At 36.3% G+C, this 19,159-nt stretch overlaps 1 protein-coding gene across 1 annotated transcript; it reads right to left on the bottom strand.

The window, feature by feature from the left end:
* Positions 1-240: 240 nt before the first annotated feature.
* LOC131066472 (NAC transcription factor 29) lies at positions 241-2,198 on the bottom strand. Its single transcript, XM_058001239.2, has 3 exons — positions 1,966-2,198; positions 1,299-1,591; positions 241-756 (listed from the first exon to the last, which is right to left on the bottom strand). Exons 1-3 carry the CDS (start codon positions 2,135-2,137, stop codon positions 280-282), a joined length of 942 nt encoding a protein of 313 aa, XP_057857222.2. The 5' UTR covers positions 2,138-2,198; the 3' UTR covers positions 241-279.
* Positions 2,199-19,159: the final 16,961 nt, after the last annotated feature.

Raw genomic sequence — 19,159 nt, 5'->3', positions numbered from 1 at the left:
ATACACAGCGATTTGACGAAATCCTATCTATATGACCCTGTGATGGGTCTACTGAAAGTAAGCAGGAGAAAAGTTGAATTTGTCATTTCAATGGGATTTCCTTTTCACTGAACAATTAGAACAATTACAACTTATCTGTTGTTTAAATTTCTTCTATTTTTTTTAGAACAGATTTTATATCATCTACAAAGGAAGAGTATGAATCTTTAAACTGAAACCTCTTCGACTAATAATCTTAAAGACACTGACTTATAAGACAGGGCATAAAACAGTGATATCTTATGACAACCAGGTGTGTCCTTTCTGAGAGTCCCAAGGTCTGCTTTCAGTGAAGGGCGATGGCAACATTTCATTGAAATCAGAGAGGGTAATCTTGTAAGGGTTGAAAGGAGGAGGAACATACAAGGTGGGTTGAGAATTGGAATTGCTGAGGTTGTTCATCATATTTCTCTTGGGAGATGGTTCAACCTCAGCGTCATCGTCATCGAAGAGGAGAGAGAGGGTTCTCTTGATCGAATTCAGCTTAGCTGTGACACTGCCACTGGCATCCCATGCATTTGTACTGTCCAGAAATCCGTCAAGAAAGTTGGGATCCTCGCTCTGAACAGGGAAGTCCAATGTGGGTGGCCCCTGAAATTCATGGTGCAGCTGAAATTGCAGCGGAATGAGATCCTGCTCTTGGCTTCTTCCTTCACTGCTGGGACTGGGAGAATGCCCAGCTTTCTGGTATATCCGACACAACACCCAATCATCCAACTGAAAAACACACATACACAAGAAAATTCTGTATCAGTATAACTTAAGCTTGAACCAGAGTTCTATTGCAAAGCGGGCGTGATCATAAATATGAGGGCACTGTCCAACTTAACAATCAAACATTGCAGTAGTGTGTGATACTTAAAAGAGGCAGTTAAGAGATGAGTTTGCGATTGTGTTTTAACAATTTTAGTCAATGGGTACTCTTTAGTTTAATGAGTATAATCTTGTCAAACAATTTTGATCAAATGGATATTCTCAAACTCTCAATCTAAATATGACCATAAACTCCTGCTCCCATATCAAATAACAAATGATACAAAAATCAGCTAAAACTTTCCATATTTGAAAAACAATGCACCAAAACAAACAGACAGATCAGATGGCTACTAATTTGAACATATTGATTGCTTGCTCATCATATTCAATTTATAAGCCAAATAAATGGATTAATTTTCGGTCAACATAGCACAATCATTTATTGAAATACTTATGATATAATATATTCTAACACAAAATATGTATCTTAAAAAAATTCTCACCCTTAGAGACCACTTTTTCCTGGGGGCCTTAGGGGCCACGGTGGAGTCTGTGAGGCGGTACTCATGCATTATCCAGCTGGTTTTGAGGCCCTTGGGAGGCCTGCCTTTGTAGAAAACCAGGGCTTTCTTGACACCTACTTTTTGAGTGCCAACAGAGTTAAGGATGGGCTTGTCAGTTCCAGTAGCCTTCCAATAACCACAGGCCGCTGCCCTATTGGGCCTTGACCCATTTGGGTACTTCCGATCCCTAGGGCTGAAGAAATACCACTCCCTATCCCCAAAGCTTGCCTTTCCTGAAACAATTCCACTATACACTCATTAGCCATTTCATTGGGAATAACATAAAAAATCTCATTATCATTTTTGAAAGAATTCGATTGTGTTGAAGTTTTTATATCAATGTCTCGAATTCTTTTAAACTATCTACTATACTATTCTAATAATGAAATGTGTTTTGAAATGTGGATGAAAAAAACTTCAACACACTCAATCTTCTCTTCTAACTTTCTACTATCTTGATGAGAGATTACATAATATAATTCAAAACTTTAAAAAAAAGTTTTAACACAATCTATAAACAACTACTGATGCATTGCGATCGATGGCCAGATCACACCACCTACATTTTAAACATCAAACTCCAATATCAATGCTACAAGATCTTCACCTGGCAATTCCCATGGATTGAATTTATACACATCCACATCTGTGATAATAGATACAGGAAGAGCAGAGGAGGAGATTTTGTTTCTCAAGTAATGCACAAGCAGTTCCTCATCTGTGGGGTGAAATCTGAAGCCCGGGGGCAGCTGAGGCTGAGGACAAACAATCTCCGCCATTACACACCAGACCAGAGTTCTTTGAAATTATGGGGAGGAGCAGATTCACAATTTTATCATATTTTTTGCTCACGTCCCTCCAAATCTATCCACTTCATGCAAAGTCCAACGTTTTGCATGCAGATTATTAAAATAGAATCTCAAAGGGCTCGTGGGGTAACAACTCAGACACAAATGTCACCTTCAATTCATACACGCAACCTTGACTGGGCTATCATTTGACTAGATCTTCTTACCTTTTGTGCGTATCTTTTGTGTTGGAAGTAAGTGAGGGCGTGAAATCAGATCTAAGCTCATGCAATCGTAATATATGATGCTATTCTCTTATAATCTAATATTTTTAAAGTTTTGTATGCAAAACAATATAAGAGACAATCAAAAGTTTCGTACGATGTATCTTATGATCGACAAATCCAAGATACTCCATCCATTTTGTTTTGCTCACAAACAAAAATAAAACAATTTGATGATGTACAGCTAGGTTTCAATATTTCCTTATCCACTTAATGCACTAATCACACGCTACCTATAATGCCCAACCCTGATTTGTACTCTCTAATGTCGCATTGCACTTACTTTGGCCACTAATGGTCAGCATCTGGCCTACCATATACCGTTAGAATAGTTTACTTTTGTCACTTTTGGGGAATCTTATACAAGTGTCGGGGTGAAAACTTTTCCAATTAAGAATAAAGATTGGGTGATATTCATTTCATGATTGTTGTTCAAGATACAATTTTAGCTTCATTCTTTATGGTGTTGAAGATTTATATTTAGCAAGACTTGATTCTTAGTGGGGCCATTCATAACCAATCAACTTCACTAGTAAAGGGTCTATTCACGACGATTCCATTTAATTTTTTGTATTGAATTGATATCGTTTTGTACTATCTAGTGCACGAACTTGACTTCATTCCTTATGGTGTTGGGGTATTACATTCAACAAGACTTAATCCCTAATGAGTTCGTTTAGAACCATTCGAGTTAATAAAAGGTCTACTGACAATTATTTCATTTTAATATTTGTATAGAATGATATTGTTTTTATTAGAGCAAAAACAGGGTTTGAAGGGATTTGAAACCCTTTAACAAAAGAGAGAAGAGTTGAATTAACGAGGCGTTAAGCCCAAAAACACCAACTAGTACAAAAAGGCCCCACACTAACCATAAGCAACATTACATCATAGGGGCATAACAAAAAGAGCAGATACAAGAAACACAACTAAACAGAAAGAGCCAGAAAATAAAAAGCCAGCAAAGAACCAACACATAAATAACACCGATCCAACACCAATCCTGCAATCTCATGGACTGCTCCATATCTTTTTCAATTTTCATCATGTAGTGGTGGCGATTTTATTGAGCTTTTGAAAATCAGGAGGAGGAGTGGCAACCTTTCTCTTCAGCATTCCTCTAGTCCTTTTACTTGGTCCAAAATTGGTATCCTGCTCAATATTTGTATCCACGTCCATAATGTCCTTCAGTTGGAATTGCTCCTCGAGACTATTGATCATGTTTTTGAAACTATCCACAGTAGCACTCAACAACCCTCAACTTGTTTTAACAACTGTCTTGATTGCATCCTTGATTTTATCCATTTGGTCTTCCTGAGTGGCCATCCTGGCTTCATAACCCTTTTTGAATTCATCAAAAGCCTCCATTGTAGATTTAATACAGTCTATGACCGAGGCCTTATCTTTCAATGACCCAGGACTAATCTCATCAATCACCTGCAACTTCTCCATCTGCTTAACTTTATCTTTGACCATCTCTAAATTGCTACTATTAGCCCTATGTTTTAACTGAACATCCTTAATTTCATGAAAGATCCACTTAAAGATCTTAAAAGTGTCAACAACCCCATCCCTAGCCAAAGCCAAAACATCTGTAACAATTTCCTTCTCAGAGCCGAACAGGTTTAAAGAAGGATCAAGATTGTTGAGAAAGGGTTGGCGACTTTCAGGGTTTTGAACGAGAGGAGATTCACAAGAGGCCAAGGGAGAGTGAATCTTTCCCTGACTCTGAGGATTAGCACTAGGAGCAACAACAAGGTTAGGGCCAATTAGGGGAGGGTTGGAATTGCCCATAGTTTTAGGTTTAGGGCTTTTAGTTGCAATGGCTTTCCCCTTGCTTTTAGTGGTAGTCGCGTGAAGGGGAAAATCCTCATCATCGGCCTATGTGTGGTAATCATCCTCCTAAGACTGAGTATTCTCCAAATTGGTATTAACCTCAAGGGGAGAGGATGACACAGGCGACAAGGATTTGACATGTTAAAAAATCAGAAGGATGAGACCAGTATGTAAAATAGGGTACTTAACCGAGTCCTTTTTATGTCCAACTAAGCTATCCTTTAAAGAGATTGCAAGAAAAAAGGGGAAGGAAATTCTCACCTTGAACCTGAAATGGTTTAGGAGAGCAAAATGATAGGCGAAGGCCCTAATATATTTGTCATCAAGAGTGACATAGTCCATTAATACCTTCAGAAGATCGACCCATGTAGTCTTGATCTTCGTCGTATTATAGCTTGTTGACCCATCTCTAACTAAGTCACGCTTCTCCTTCTCCTCTTTGGGGAAGAGCTTCACAACATTCTCAAAGAAATTCCTATATTTGTAGAACTTAGCACCATCTGTAGAGAGACCAATAATTTCGGCAATGAGGTCCTCATTGATAGAGAATTCTCTGCACAAAAGAGAAACAAAGCCTTTGTTGTAATTTTTGACAAAGGTTCTCGTAACCTTGGCTTTGTCTCCATGTAATTTCTCAATATACGTGGTAAAACCACCTTTTTTCCAAGATTATTCAAATAGTAGTGTTATTCTTCAACCCTGTACAATCCATGGGCTCCACTTGCTTCAAGTCCCCCCCCAAATTCTATCAAAGCCACCGTGCCCAAAAGCATGTTTTCAAACCACCCAGACTTTGTAGCTCTTCACACAGAAAACGGACTATGAGGCCCTACCCTAAGCCCGTCAAAGTGCTTCATTTATTTTCATGATAGACTTATAATTTGACACACTATTTTGATGCATTATGGATTTAGCTACTATTTGACAGGTGATTTGATATCATTGGATATGATGTATCCCATCTTATGTTGATTTCAATACTTATGTTGATGATGATATGATACATTTATGCATGTCTTATGGAGAGTTGACTTATATGATTCCTATTATGATGCAATTGAGTAATTGATTACATATGGATTGCTAGGAAAAATGGTAATTGGATACTATCTTTATTGTTCTTTGCTTTGGATCAATTTATGAGTTGTTGTGAATTGAATGTTATGTGTTTGATGTGTATTACTTTTCATATACTTATATATGCATGTGGTTTTGGACTACTAATGTGTGAAATGAGATGTGCAAGAAATTAATCCATGTGACCATGGAAATACACGGAGAACTAAGGCCAAACCTATGTGTGATAGTAAAGTCAAGGTTTATCTATTTGGAGAGACAATACCTCGTATGTGATGTGTTTAATTTCATATTAGTGAATGCTTGAGTGTATGTTCAAATTTGTGTTTGTTAATTTTAATTATTCCCCAAAAAAAGACATGTCAAGTGTATTTTGTGATGAGTATTTTATGGTGTCACTTGACACTTGTGATGTGTGGTGAGTTGGCATATGACATGCCCTTAGGAGGGAAATTGTGAAACCCTATGCATTTTCAAATATCTTGTAGTGGTCTCAAAAGATGACTTGGTTAGAGAGCCTTTAGTTTGGTCAAATCAAGTTTGACCTGTAGATAAACTTTAGGTGGGTTTTTGGGGGGTCAAACTAACTCCTATAATTGAGGTTAAGTCACTTTTGAAGGCCCACTTTATATACCTATGGTAAGGGACATTTTCAGCCATGTAACCACTCACATGTGATTGCCAAGTCACTTCAAAAGTGGGTTTTTCAAAATGGACGAAAATTCAGCTTTTTGAAGATTGACCCTTGATAAGACAACCTTCCATTTTAGTGATTGATGTACTTCCCCACCTTACACTTACCTTTTCAGTTTCCATTTTTAGAAACCATATAAGAGGTTGGGAATACCAACCTATGGGATCTCACATCCTTTCCAAGGAACTTGGAAAGTGTGAGGAGAGCCTACTTAGGGAAGAAATTCAAACTTGAAATTTTGATCACCCACTCTCCAATCTTGGAGACTATGTTTTTTTAGTAGGAATTTAGATTGAGGAAGGAAAATTTTGGCTAAGTAAGGAGACATGTAGGGGGAATTGGGCAACTCCTCTACAACACACAACCCATTGGCTAGAGTAAAGGTTGGTGTAATTCTTTCCATAGCTTAGTTGCATTCATGTTGCTTGTGTATAAATCTGATTTTTGTTTATGAGTTGAATATGCTTCTATTTCTTTGTACTATGTTTTGAGTTGTTATTAATTGATTTTTATTTGGTTTTTCTTGTATATATGTTCATGGGAGTCAAGACTAAACTTACCCTTGGGAGGGAAGAGTAGTCTTGGGGTGAAGGGTTTTGGGATAGTCTTTGGGTGTAGATTTTCTCTTCTAGGAAGAGAGGGATAAACAAGGATCTTGGATCCTTGCTGTTGTTATTTTTGTATTAAAATTTGGGGGTCATAAGGGAAGTTTTGGTTTGAAGCCTTTGGGGGACATAAGATATGTTTTTGGTCATGTGAGAGACCAAGTAGGAGGTTGTTTTGGCCTTGTGAAGGCATTTGAATGTATTGGTTATTTTGCAGATCTCCTTTTAGATTCTTGGTCCACCTTCACCCCTTGTTTTGTGTCACTTGGTGACTGTGCTAGACTTGGGTTGGGAGTTATGTGTGGAAATATGTTTCCCTTGTGAAATCTGAAAGTGTGTTTGTGTTTTGAGTATGCTTGTTCCCGTTTGGCTCTTGGTGCTCCTAGGTCGGGGGTGGCCTCTTGTAGGCCTAGGTTGGGAGGTGAGCCTCCATGGTCACAACCAAAGCTACATTTGCTTGCAGGTTTGCAACTTGTTTAGAGGATGGAGAAAAGAAAGACTTCTAAGTGGTTGTCAAAGTGTGATTACAAGTGCACCTTATTGTTCATTTTCAGATTTAATTTCTCCTATTATATATGGTTGTATTTCTAGAAAATTTGTAAGAAGGAAAGAGACTATGAAATCCTTGTATTCAATATATTCAACAACATGTATTACTTCCCCTATTTAGTTTATTCATTATCATGAAAAAGGAGTTAAAGATGTAGCTCTATTTTCAGCTATAATTTCTTATTGAGGAAAAGAAATGTGTAGCATTGTATTTAAGTAGATTGCACATTATCTCTATATTTAGTTCTTGTGTTAAATCTATTTAGTAGTTAATCTAAATATTCAGATTTAATCAATTTATTTTCATTTCATTTATTTATTTAACAACATTTCTATATGTTTAAATTTTCAAGTAGTCAATCTGTTAGAAGAAAGATTTTTAGATCAGAATGGGAAAGAAAGTTAAATCCTCCATTTAAAGCTAATTTTTTTTTAAATATACATATGTCTAAAGTGATTAGATCAATATATTGTACTATTGCTCAAGTTTATTTAAGTAGACTCATTGATATATTTATATACATATATAGAAAATGCATATATATATATATATATATATATATATATCAAAACTATACTTTCTGCATTATAGAGCTAAAATTAAAATATGAATTTAATGTAGATTAAACAAAAAATGTCTTCATTTTACAAAGCCTATATTTGTACAAATAGAAATGTATATATATATAACAACCATCATTTGGAATTTAAAGATCCTGTTGGTTATTGAAATCTAAATGAACTTCATATTTAAACATGTATTTATTCATTTCCATATAATAAAATAAATGCTATTGTAAAATAAACTAATCTGGAAAAAACATTGTGTTTACACAGTGAGTAGATTTTTGTAAATATATATACTCATATATATATATATATATATATATATATATATATATATATATATATATATATATATATATATATATATATATATATATATATATATATATATATATATATATATATATATATATATATATATATATATATATATATATATATATATATATATATATATATATATATATATATATATATATATATATTAGGTATATGTATATGTATATGTATATGTATATGTATATATATATATGTATATATATTTAAAACCATCGCATTAAACATGATATAATTTTTTTTTTTAAATTATCAAAAAAGACTTGGTTACAAACGGGTCGAGTTATTATGGGATGCGCGGTGCCACTAGGGCGCGACCCGTAGTGGGGCGACCCATTTTGTGGTCGCGACCACTGCAGCCGTGACCCACAGTGGGGTTACCCACTGTGCGGCCGTGTCCGCAATGGGCTGCTACCCATAGTGGGGTTACCCACTATGCGGCCGTGTCCGCAGTGGGTCACCCCACTATGTGGCCATCACGGTGCCACCACCATGTCGGCCCTCCCCTCCTTTACTCTATCATCGCCTCCCTTCGTCGGTACTTGCAAACATAAATCAACTGCCATGGAACTCAAGACCTTGCAACACAAAAAAAATATCCACCATGAAAATGTTTCATGGTGAACCCTAACCTGAGTTAGGGTAAGAAAATAGTAAAAGGAAATATACGGAGAGATAATAATATCCCATGTGGTTATGAGAAACCCTAAAAAGGGTTTTTTTTTAAATAATAGAGATTAGGTCAACTTTTTAATATAGAAGAGGGTAAATTTAAAAATTGAGAATTGGGGGAAAAGTTCCCACATTTTAAAATAAAGGGAATTTAATTGGTCATTTTAATACAAATAAAAATATAGAAATAAGTTAATGTAAATTAGGAAATAATTGGGCACTTTTTAATCATGGATTTATATTAGTACAAATAGGAAACAATAGTAATGATTTAAATATTATAATGACTTTTTAGGTCATCAGATACATTTGTCATTTAATTAATATTAATATTATGAATCTGTATTAATATTAATATACTAGGTTATAGAATTGTTTTAATAATATAAGGAAATTATATTAACACTAATATAGTTAAAATTGAAGAATTCAATTGGGCAATTTAAATAACAATAAAGTTCTATTCTCATTATCGGAATTTTTCAATCAGCTTTAAATAGCAATGGGAATTATTAGTAAATTATAAGAAATTGAAATAAAATTTATTAGTAACTACATTTAAGATGAATTGAATGGTTTTCAACACTTGGTTAAAATTTGAATAATTTAATTATTAAATTGCTTATGGACTTGGGAGAAGTTCTAAAGTTCCCCTTTAATTAGGAGTTAAATAAAATATTTAATCGCTCGTATTTAAGACCTAATTAAGTTGACACTTAAGATATCTAATTAGTGGAATTAAGTGAGGTACCACTTTTAAACATTACATAAATCACAAGTAATTAAGTGTTTAAAAAAAAATTGTTGTTGTGTTTTTGCCCAAAAGTTTGGGCACTACATTTTGGTATCAGAGCAAGGTTTCCAACACTAGGAACCTTTCTCCATTACGTTTCACTTAAAATTATTATTATTTTATTACTCGTGTAGGATGCCTCTGGCTACACGACAAACTCGTAGACGTGGAAGGGGTCCTAGACGTGCTCGCATGGAACGTGAAGACGTTGGGCAAGAAGAGTCAATTCCTAAAGGGAATCAGGAAGCTCCTCCCAACAACTTGTAGATCCAAACTGAGACATTTTGAATGCATTACAGAACCTAATGGGGATAATACATGATAGACTACCTTCTGCAGGTCATCAAGCAGAACAACAGAGTTTAAAGAGTCATAGATCAGCAGCTAGAAAATGGAGTAGAAGTCCACCTCCTAGCCATGTAGAGGGACAGACTGAGAATGAGCTTGAGTCAGTTCACCAACCAGAGCCACCACCAGTTATAGCACCAATGATTGTAGAGAGAGAACCCCATCATTCGGGAGATCAGATCAAAGAGCTTCTATGCCTACAACTATCTTCATTTGCAAGATCTGGGGTAGAAGTTGAATCATGGCTTTTGATCTTAGAGAGGTGCTTCAAATTGCGTCCCTATGAGAGCAATTTGAAAGAATGATTTTCTATTCATCTTTTGAGAGGGTCAGCTTCCACATGGTGGAGGCAAGAGGAATATAAGAATGACATAGTAGTTGACACACTTACTTGGGGCACCTTCTTGGAGAGTTTTAGAGATAGGTACTTGTTAGAGCACTTTAGGCAGTGTTGGGTTGATGAGTTACATGACCTTCAACAGAAGGGACTCACGGTGTCACAGTATGAGAGCAAGTTCTTTGAGCTCCTACCTTATGTGGATTACATGAAGGATGAGAAGTTTCTAGCTAACAATTTTATCAGAGGACTGAATGTCGAGATAGCATGACCCATATGCATGGCAGCTCCAGGAAGCCTTCGGGTTGTCGTGGAGAAGGCCTTATTAGTAGAGGAGATTCAAGGTAAACCACAAGATACGTGAGATCGGTTTCAGAACCGAAACCCTGCACCACAGTCATTTGGGTTTAAGAAACCCCATTGAAAGGGCAGTCATAGATATTCTTTGGGGTCCTACAAACACTCTCACCCTCAACAACAGTCTCAAAAGAATCAGAGGCATAGGCCTCCATAGGGATAGCGAGGCTTTAAGCCCAAATAGTGGTAGACACAGGGTCCTAGACGTGATTAGCAACCACAAGCTCCATACACACCTCCAGCTTGGACTCAGTAGTCCACCTAGGGTGGTTATAGTGGATCTAGTAGGATAGGAGGACAACAGTACTCTAGGCCATAGGGTGTTCAGATTTAGACACGTGGCACTTGCTTTACTTGTGGAGCCATGGGACACATGGCAAGAGAGTTCCCACAGGGACAGATGACAGGTAGTCAGTGTATGGTAGGTTCAAAACCTATAGTTGGGGACATGGGTAAGTCCCATAGAGTTTTCATAGCGGCTGATAACCACCAAGCTGAGCATCAAGCCATAGTTATAGAGGCCACAGGTATGATCAGAGGTAGTAGTGTTACTATCCTATTTGATTCAGGAGCTATGGATTCTTTTATTTCTCCATTGGTTGTGGAGCATTGCGGGCTAGTGGAAACTAGGCAAGATGTTAGTTGGGAAGTTGAGTTAGCTTCAGGAGCTAGAGTGTTCATTAAATCAATGGTTAGGGATTGCCAGCTTCAGATTGGGAGTATGACCACCAAATAAGACCTTTAAGTTACACCACTAGGATCTTATGACATTGTTCTTGGCATGGATTGGCTATATGCCCACAAAGCAAAGATGGATTGTCAATGGAAAATGATCGAGTGTATGGATGATCATGGTACTTCCATAGTGATTTCAGGAGTTTAGAGACCCATATCACTTCTTATGGTCTGTGTTATGCAGCTTAAGCGAAGCATGCAAATGGGATATTAGTTATTTGCCATCACTATTAGTGACAGAGAAGAAGAGGATGAGAAGGAACCCTCTCTTGATGATCATCATATCCTTAAGGAACTTGCAAAAGTTTTTTCCTTCTGAGCTACCTAGTATGCCACCTCATAGAGATTGATTTTCATATAGATTTTACTAGGAGCTAAGCCAATTTTGAGAGCACCATATAGAATGACCACTAATGAGCTTAATGAGCTCAAGATGTAGCTTGAGGAACTTTTAGAGAAAGGACACATTTGTCCAAGCAACTCCCCTTGGGGCACACCAGTCATCTTCGTAAAGAAGGAGGACAGATCCCTATGATTATGTATGGACTACCAACAGTTAAAAAAAGTTACCATTAAGAACTGGTAACCATTGCCTAGGATCAATGATTTATTTGATCAGTTACAGGGTGCCAAAGTGTTTTCAAATATAGATATGAAGTCAAGGTATCATTAGTTGAGGATAGTGGAGAGTGATATTCACAAAACCGCTTTTTGAACTAGATATGGCCACTATGAGTTCACGGTAGTACCTTTTGGCCTTACAAATGCTCCAGCAGTATTCATGAGTCTCATGAATGGTGTATTCCGCACCTTTCTAGATAGATTCATGATTGTGTTTCTCAATGATATATTAATATATTCTCGAAATGAGGAAGAGAATGAAGAGCAATTGCGTCAGGTATTGCAATGTCTGAGAGAGAATTAGTTGTATGGCAACTTGTATAAGTGTGTATTCTTTTGTATAGAGCTCCGATATTTGGGACATATCATATCACGAGATGGGATCTTAGTTGACCCATCAAAGATTAGAGCCATCATGGATTGGCCAGCGCCAACTAGTGTGATAGAGGTGAGGAGTTTCATGGGCTTAGCAAGGTATTATAGACGCTTTGTTGAGGGGTTATCTAGGGTTGCACACCCTATCACATCTCTTCAGCAAAAGGGAAAGAAATTTGAGTGGACCAAAAAGTGCGAGAGGGCCTTTTAGGAACTCAAAAAGGCACTTACTAGTGCACTTATTCTTGTTGTGCCAGATCCCTCAGCCGATTTTGTGGTATGCATAAATGCCTCCTTGGATGGTTTGAGAGCAGTACTTATGCAGGGTGGTCGAGCTATTGCATATAACTCTAGGAAAATTAAGACTCACAAGCTTAACTACCCTACTCATGACCTTGAGCTTGCAGCAGTGGTGCACGCACTAGTGAGATGGAGACACTTTCTTTTAGGACATCGCTTTGAGCTTCATTCTGATCATCAGATCTTGCAATACATATTTACTTAGCCTAACCTTAATGCTCGTCAGGGGAGATGGATGAAGTTCTTGTGTGAGTATGATTTTGATGTCCACTACATCAAGGGGAAGGATAAGGTAGTTGTAGATGCATTGAGTAGGAGATGCCATGAGATATACTCCATGTCTATAGATATAGATTTGAGAGATCACATATTGTAGCACTTGCTTGAGGATGAGTGGTATTTAGAGGTGTGTTAGGTAGTACGATCTCAGGAGACCCTAGAAGGGAAATATGCAGATTATTCATTGGAGTCTGATGGAATACTATACCATAGAGGGTGCATTTATGTACCTTCTTCTGAGAAATTGTATGATTTCATTATGATTAAGGCTCATAGAGAACCCTATGTAGTCTTGAAGTGTTGAAATGTCGAAGATTGGACGGCTGTGTATGGTGGACGTAACCCATTCCAGGTGAACCACGTTAAATCTTTGTGTTATCTGTGTCCTATTTTATTTCTTTATCTTTTGTATTTAAATCTGCATATAATTGCTAGTTCATATTTGCTTCGGATATGCTTGAAACCCTAACATGCAGCACATCCTGGGGTTAAGAAGATGCATGCGGATTTGAGATAGTTGTATCACTGGTCATGCATGTGGAAACTCATTGAAAAACTAGTAGCTTGATGCCTTGAGTGCTAGAGAGTTAAGACGGAGCACCGCCATCCGGGTGGGTTGCTCTAGTCTCATGTGATACCAGAGTGGAAGTGGGACACAATTTCAATGGATTTCATCATTGGTCTTCCTATTTCATCTCACCATCATGATGCCATCATGGTGACAGTTGACAAGTTGACCAAAGTAGCTCACTTCTCCCCAGTCCGAACTACTTTTACAACACCAACAATGACATAGGTGTTCTTGTGGGATATTGTTAGGCTTCATGGCATTCCATGCAAGATCATTTAAGATAGAGATTCCCTCTTTACTTCTTCCTTTTGGGAGGCATTACATGCAGCGTTGGATACCAAACTCAACTTTAGTACAACCTATCATGTAGAAACGGATGGACAGACAGAGAGGGTGAACCAGGTATTGGAGGATATGCTCCGTATGTATGTCATGGATCATCAAACTATATGGGAAGAGTATCTTCCTTTGGTAGAATTTTCCTATAACAATGGGCATCACACTTCCTTGGGGATGCCACCTTATCAGACATTGTATGGAAGACCTTTCAAGACACCTTTGAATTGGGACCGCATTGAGGATAGAGTAGTCATTGGTCTTGAGTTAGTTTGAGATATGGAGCAGTGGGTGGATTTGATTAGACAATGCCTTAGAGAGGCTCGTGATAGACAAAAGAAGTATGCAGATGTGAAGAGGATAGATCGTAGCTACAAGGTTGGAGATAGAGTTTTCTTGAGAGTGCGACCACATAAGAGTCCAGTCCGTTATGGAAAGGGTTCTAAGCTCACACCTCGCTTTGTTGGACCATTTGAGATCCTTGAGAGTGTAGAACAAGTTGCATATCATCTAGATTTGCCACCTAGCCTGTCATGCATCCACGATGTGTTTCATGTGCCTGTACTGAGGAAATATATTTATGATGAGTCTCATATTATAGATTGGGATGCTTTGTAGGTGGAGTCAGATGGGCAACTGGCTTTGGAGCCTATCCATATTTTATCTCGTTAGACACAGGCACTTCGAGGCTGAGAGTTGGACCAGGTTAGGGTCTAGTGGGATTGTTATGATGAGGTTACAACATCATGGGAGGACGCAACATGCATGAGATCTCAATATCCCCATATTTTTTATGAACTCTGGAAGGAAGTTCGTGCCTATAGAGGGAGGGTGTGAGGCCCTACCCCAAGCTCGTCATAGCGCTTCATTTATTTTCATGATAGACTTATTATTTGATACACTATTTTGATGCATTATGGAATTATCTACTATTTGACAAGTGATTTGATATCATTGGATATGATGTATCCCATCTTATGTTGATTTCAATACATATGTTGATGATGATATGATACATTTATGCATGTCTTATCGAGAGTTGATTTATATGATTCCTATGATGACGCAATTGAGTAATTGATTACATATGGATTGCTAGGAAAAATGGTAATTGGATACTATCTTTATTGTTCTTTCATTTGGATCAATTTATGAGATGTTGTGAATTGGATGTTATGTGTCTGATGTGTATTACTTTTCATATACTTATATATGCATGTGGTTTTGGACTACTGATGTGTGAAATGAGATGTGCAGGAAATTAATCCATGTGACCATGAAAATACATGGAGAACTAAGGCCAAACCTATGTGTGATAGTAAAGCCAAGGTTTGTCTATTTGGAGAGAGAATACCTCATATGTGATATATTTAATTTTGTATTAGTGAATGCTTGAGTGTATGTTCAAATTTGTATTTGTTAATTTTAATTATTCCGTAAAAAGGACATGCCAAGTGTATTTTGTGATGAGTATTTTATGGTGTCACTTGACACTTGTGATGTGTGGTGAGTTGGCATATGACATGTCCTTAGGAGGGAAATTGTGAAACCCTATGTATTTTCAAATATCTTGTAGTAGTTCCAAAAGATAACTTGGTTAGAGAGCCTTTAGTTTGATCAAATCCAGTTTGACCCGTAGATAAACTTTAGGTGGGTTTTTGGGGGGTCAAACTAACTCCTATAGTTGAGGTTAAGTCACTTTTGAAGGACCACTTGATATACCTATGGTTAAGAGACATTTTTAGTCACGTAACCACTCACATGTGATTGCCAAGTCACTTCAAAAGTGGGTTTTCCACGATGGACGAAAATTCAGCTTTTTGAAGATTGACCCTTGGTAAGACAACCTTCCATTTTAGTGATTGATGCACTTCCCCACCTTACACCTACCTTTTCAGTTTCCATTTTTAGAAACCATGTAAGAGGTTGGGAAGACCAACCTATGGGATCTTACATCCTTTCCAAGGAAGTTGGAAAGTGTGAGGAGAGCCTACTTAGGGAAGAAATTCAAACTTGGAATTTTGATCACCCACTCTCCAATCTTGGAGAATAAGTTTTTGAGTAGGAATTTAGATTGATGAAGGAAGATTTTGGCTAAGTAAGGAGAATTTTAGGGGTATTTGGGCAGCTTTTCTACAACACACAAACCATTGGCTGGAGTAAAGGTGGTGTAATTCATTCCATAGCTTAGTTGCATTCATGTTGCTTGTGTGTAAATTTTATTTTTGTTTATGAGTTGAATGTGCTTCTATTTCTTTGTACTATGTTTTGAGTTGCTATTAGTTGATTTTTATTTGGGTTTTCTCACCCTTGGGAGGGAGAGTAGCCTTGGGGTGAAGGGTTTTGGACAGCCTTTGGGTGTAGAGTCTCTCTTCTAGGAAGAGAGGGATAAACAAGGATCTGAGATCCTTGCTGATATTATTTTTGTATTAAAATTTGAGGGTCATAAGGGGAGTTTTGGTTTGAATCCTTTGGGGGTCATAAGATATGTTTTTGGTCATGTGAAAGACTAAGTAGGAGGTTATTTTATCCTTGTGAAGGCATTTGAATGTATTATTTATTTTGCAGATCTCCCCTTAGATTCTTGGTCCACCTTCACCCCTTGTTTTGAGTCACTTGGTGACTATGTGCTAGTCTTGGGTTGGGTATTATGTGTGGAAATGTGTTTCCCTTGTGAAATCTGAAAGTGTGTGTGTGTTTTGAGTATGCTTGTATCTTGTTTGGTTTTTGGTTCTCCTAGCTCGGGGGTGGCCTCTTGTAGGCCTAGGTTGGGAGGTGAGCCTCCATGGCCACAACAAAAGCTACATTTGCTTACAGGTTTGCAACTTGTTTATAGGATGGAGAAAAGAAAGAATTCTAAGTGGTTGTCTAGGTGTGATTATTAGTGCACCTTATTGTTCATTTTCATATTTAATTTCTCCTATTATATATGGTTGTATTTCTAGAAAAGTTGTAAGAAGGAAAGAGACTATGAAATCCTTGTATTCAATATATTAAAAAAAATGTATTACTTCCCCTATTTAGTTTATTCATTATCATGAAAAAGGAGTTAAAGATGTAGTTCTATTTTTAGCTGTAATTTCTTATTGAGGAAAAGAAATGTGTAGCATTGTATTTAAATAGATTGCAGATTATCTCTATATTCAGTTCTTGTGTTAAATCTATTTAGTATTTAGTCTAAATATTCAAATTTCAACAATTTATTTTCATTTCATTTATTTATTTAACAACATTTCTATATGTTTAAATCTACAAGTAGTCAATCTGTTAGAAGAACAATTTTTAGATCAGAATGGGAAAGAAAGTTATATATATATATATATATATATATATATATATATATATATATATATATATATATATATATATATATATATATATATATATATATATATATATATATATATATATATATATATATATATATATATATATATATATATATATATATATATCAAAACTATACTTTTTGCATTATAGAGCTAAATCAGAATATGAATTTAATGTAGATTAAACAGAAAATATCTTTATTTTACAAAGCCTATATTTGTACAAATAGAAATATATATGTGTGTGTGTGTATTTATACAAATATACATATAAATAACAACCATCATTTGGAATTTAAAGGCCTTGTTGGTTATTGAAATCTAAATAAACTTCATATTTAAACATGTATTTATTCATCTACATATAAAATAAATGTTGTTGTAAAATAAACTAATCTGAAAAAATACTGTGTTTCCACAGTGAGTGTATATTTTTATAAATATATATATATATATGCTATTGTAAAATAAAATGAACTGGGAAAACATTGTGTATACACAGTTTGTGTATATTCTAATAAATATAGATATTAATATAAATCTAAAAAGATCGCATTAAACATGATATATATATATATATATATATATTAAATTATTAAAAAAAACTTGGTTGCAAACGGGCTGAGTTATTGTGGCTCGTGCAGTCTCACTGGGGCGTGACCCACTATGTGGTCACGACCACTATGACCACGACCCACAGTGGGGCGACCCAGTGTGTGGTCATGGCTACTTTCGCAGTGGGTTGCTACCCATAGTGGGGTGACCCACTGTGTGACCGTCGTGGCGCCACCACCATGTCGGCCCTCCCCCCCTTACTCCACCATCACCTCCCTTCATCGGAACCTGCAAACATAAATCGACCGCCATGGAACCCAAGACCCTGCAACATAAAAAATACTATCCACCATGAAAATGTTTCATGGTGAACCCTAACCCGACTTAGGATAAGAAAATAGTAAAAGGAAATATAGGGAGAAGATAATAATAACCCATGTGGTTATGAGAAACCGTAAAAAGGTTTTTTTTTTTTAAATAATAGAGATTAGGTCACCTTTTTAAAATAGAAGAGGGTAAATTTAAAAATTGAGAATTGGGGGGGAAAAGTTCCCACATTTTAAAATAAAGGAAATGTAATTGGTCATTTTAATAAAAATGAAAATATAGAAATAAGTTAATGTAAATTAGGAAATAATTGTGGAAGACACTCGGGCCTCTATGGATTTTTTTTCGTATTTGGCTCCTGATCAGTATGTGGATAAAGCTTGGGTTGTGTTTCAGGCATTACATTCATTAATCACTCTGGGTTTTTTGTGCTCTGCTCCTACTTGTTTGTCTTTTCCTTTGAGGGTTATTCTGCCTCCGGCCTCACCTCATGAACCTCCAGAAGAGAGCTCTAGTTCCTGGTTTTGGATAACTAACTATGTTCTTTTTGTAGCTAGTGGAATGGTTTTTTGTAGGCTTGAAGGTTCTACGGCTTCTATTTTGCTCGGTTGATTATCTATGGTTATGGCAGGGAACTTTATCTCATTTATCTACTTGGTGGTCCTACATGTTTGATCTATCCTTCTTTTGGTGATACTCTAGTTTTTTGGAATTGTCCTATGGGACTCTTGTAAATATTGTAGAGATAGGGGGTTTGGGGGGATGAATGGACAGTACATATGATGTAAGGGTAGTGCTTATTTTTATCTATTTTGAAGGCTACAACCGGAGGTTTTCTTGCGGGTTCTTTCTTGTTGGTATGCCTTTTTTGAACCTAATGTAAACTCTTTATTATTAATATATAAGTTTAGTGGATATTCCATTTTTATTGAAAAAAAAAAATTGGGCACTTTTTAATCATAGTTTTATATTAGTCAAATGGGAAACAATAGTAATGATTTAAATATTATAATCTTTTTGGGTCATCAAATACATTTGTCATTTAATTAATATTAATATAATAAATTTGTATTAATATTAATATAGTAGGTTATAGAATTGTTTTAATACTATAAGGAATTTATATTAAC

The sequence above is a fragment of the Cryptomeria japonica genome, chromosome 1, assembly GCF_030272615.1.
Source record: "Cryptomeria japonica chromosome 1, Sugi_1.0, whole genome shotgun sequence".
NCBI lineage: Eukaryota > Viridiplantae > Streptophyta > Pinopsida > Cupressales > Cupressaceae > Cryptomeria > Cryptomeria japonica.
The sequence above is the reverse complement of the archived record's forward strand: the minus strand, read 5'-3'. Positions and strand labels throughout refer to the sequence as shown.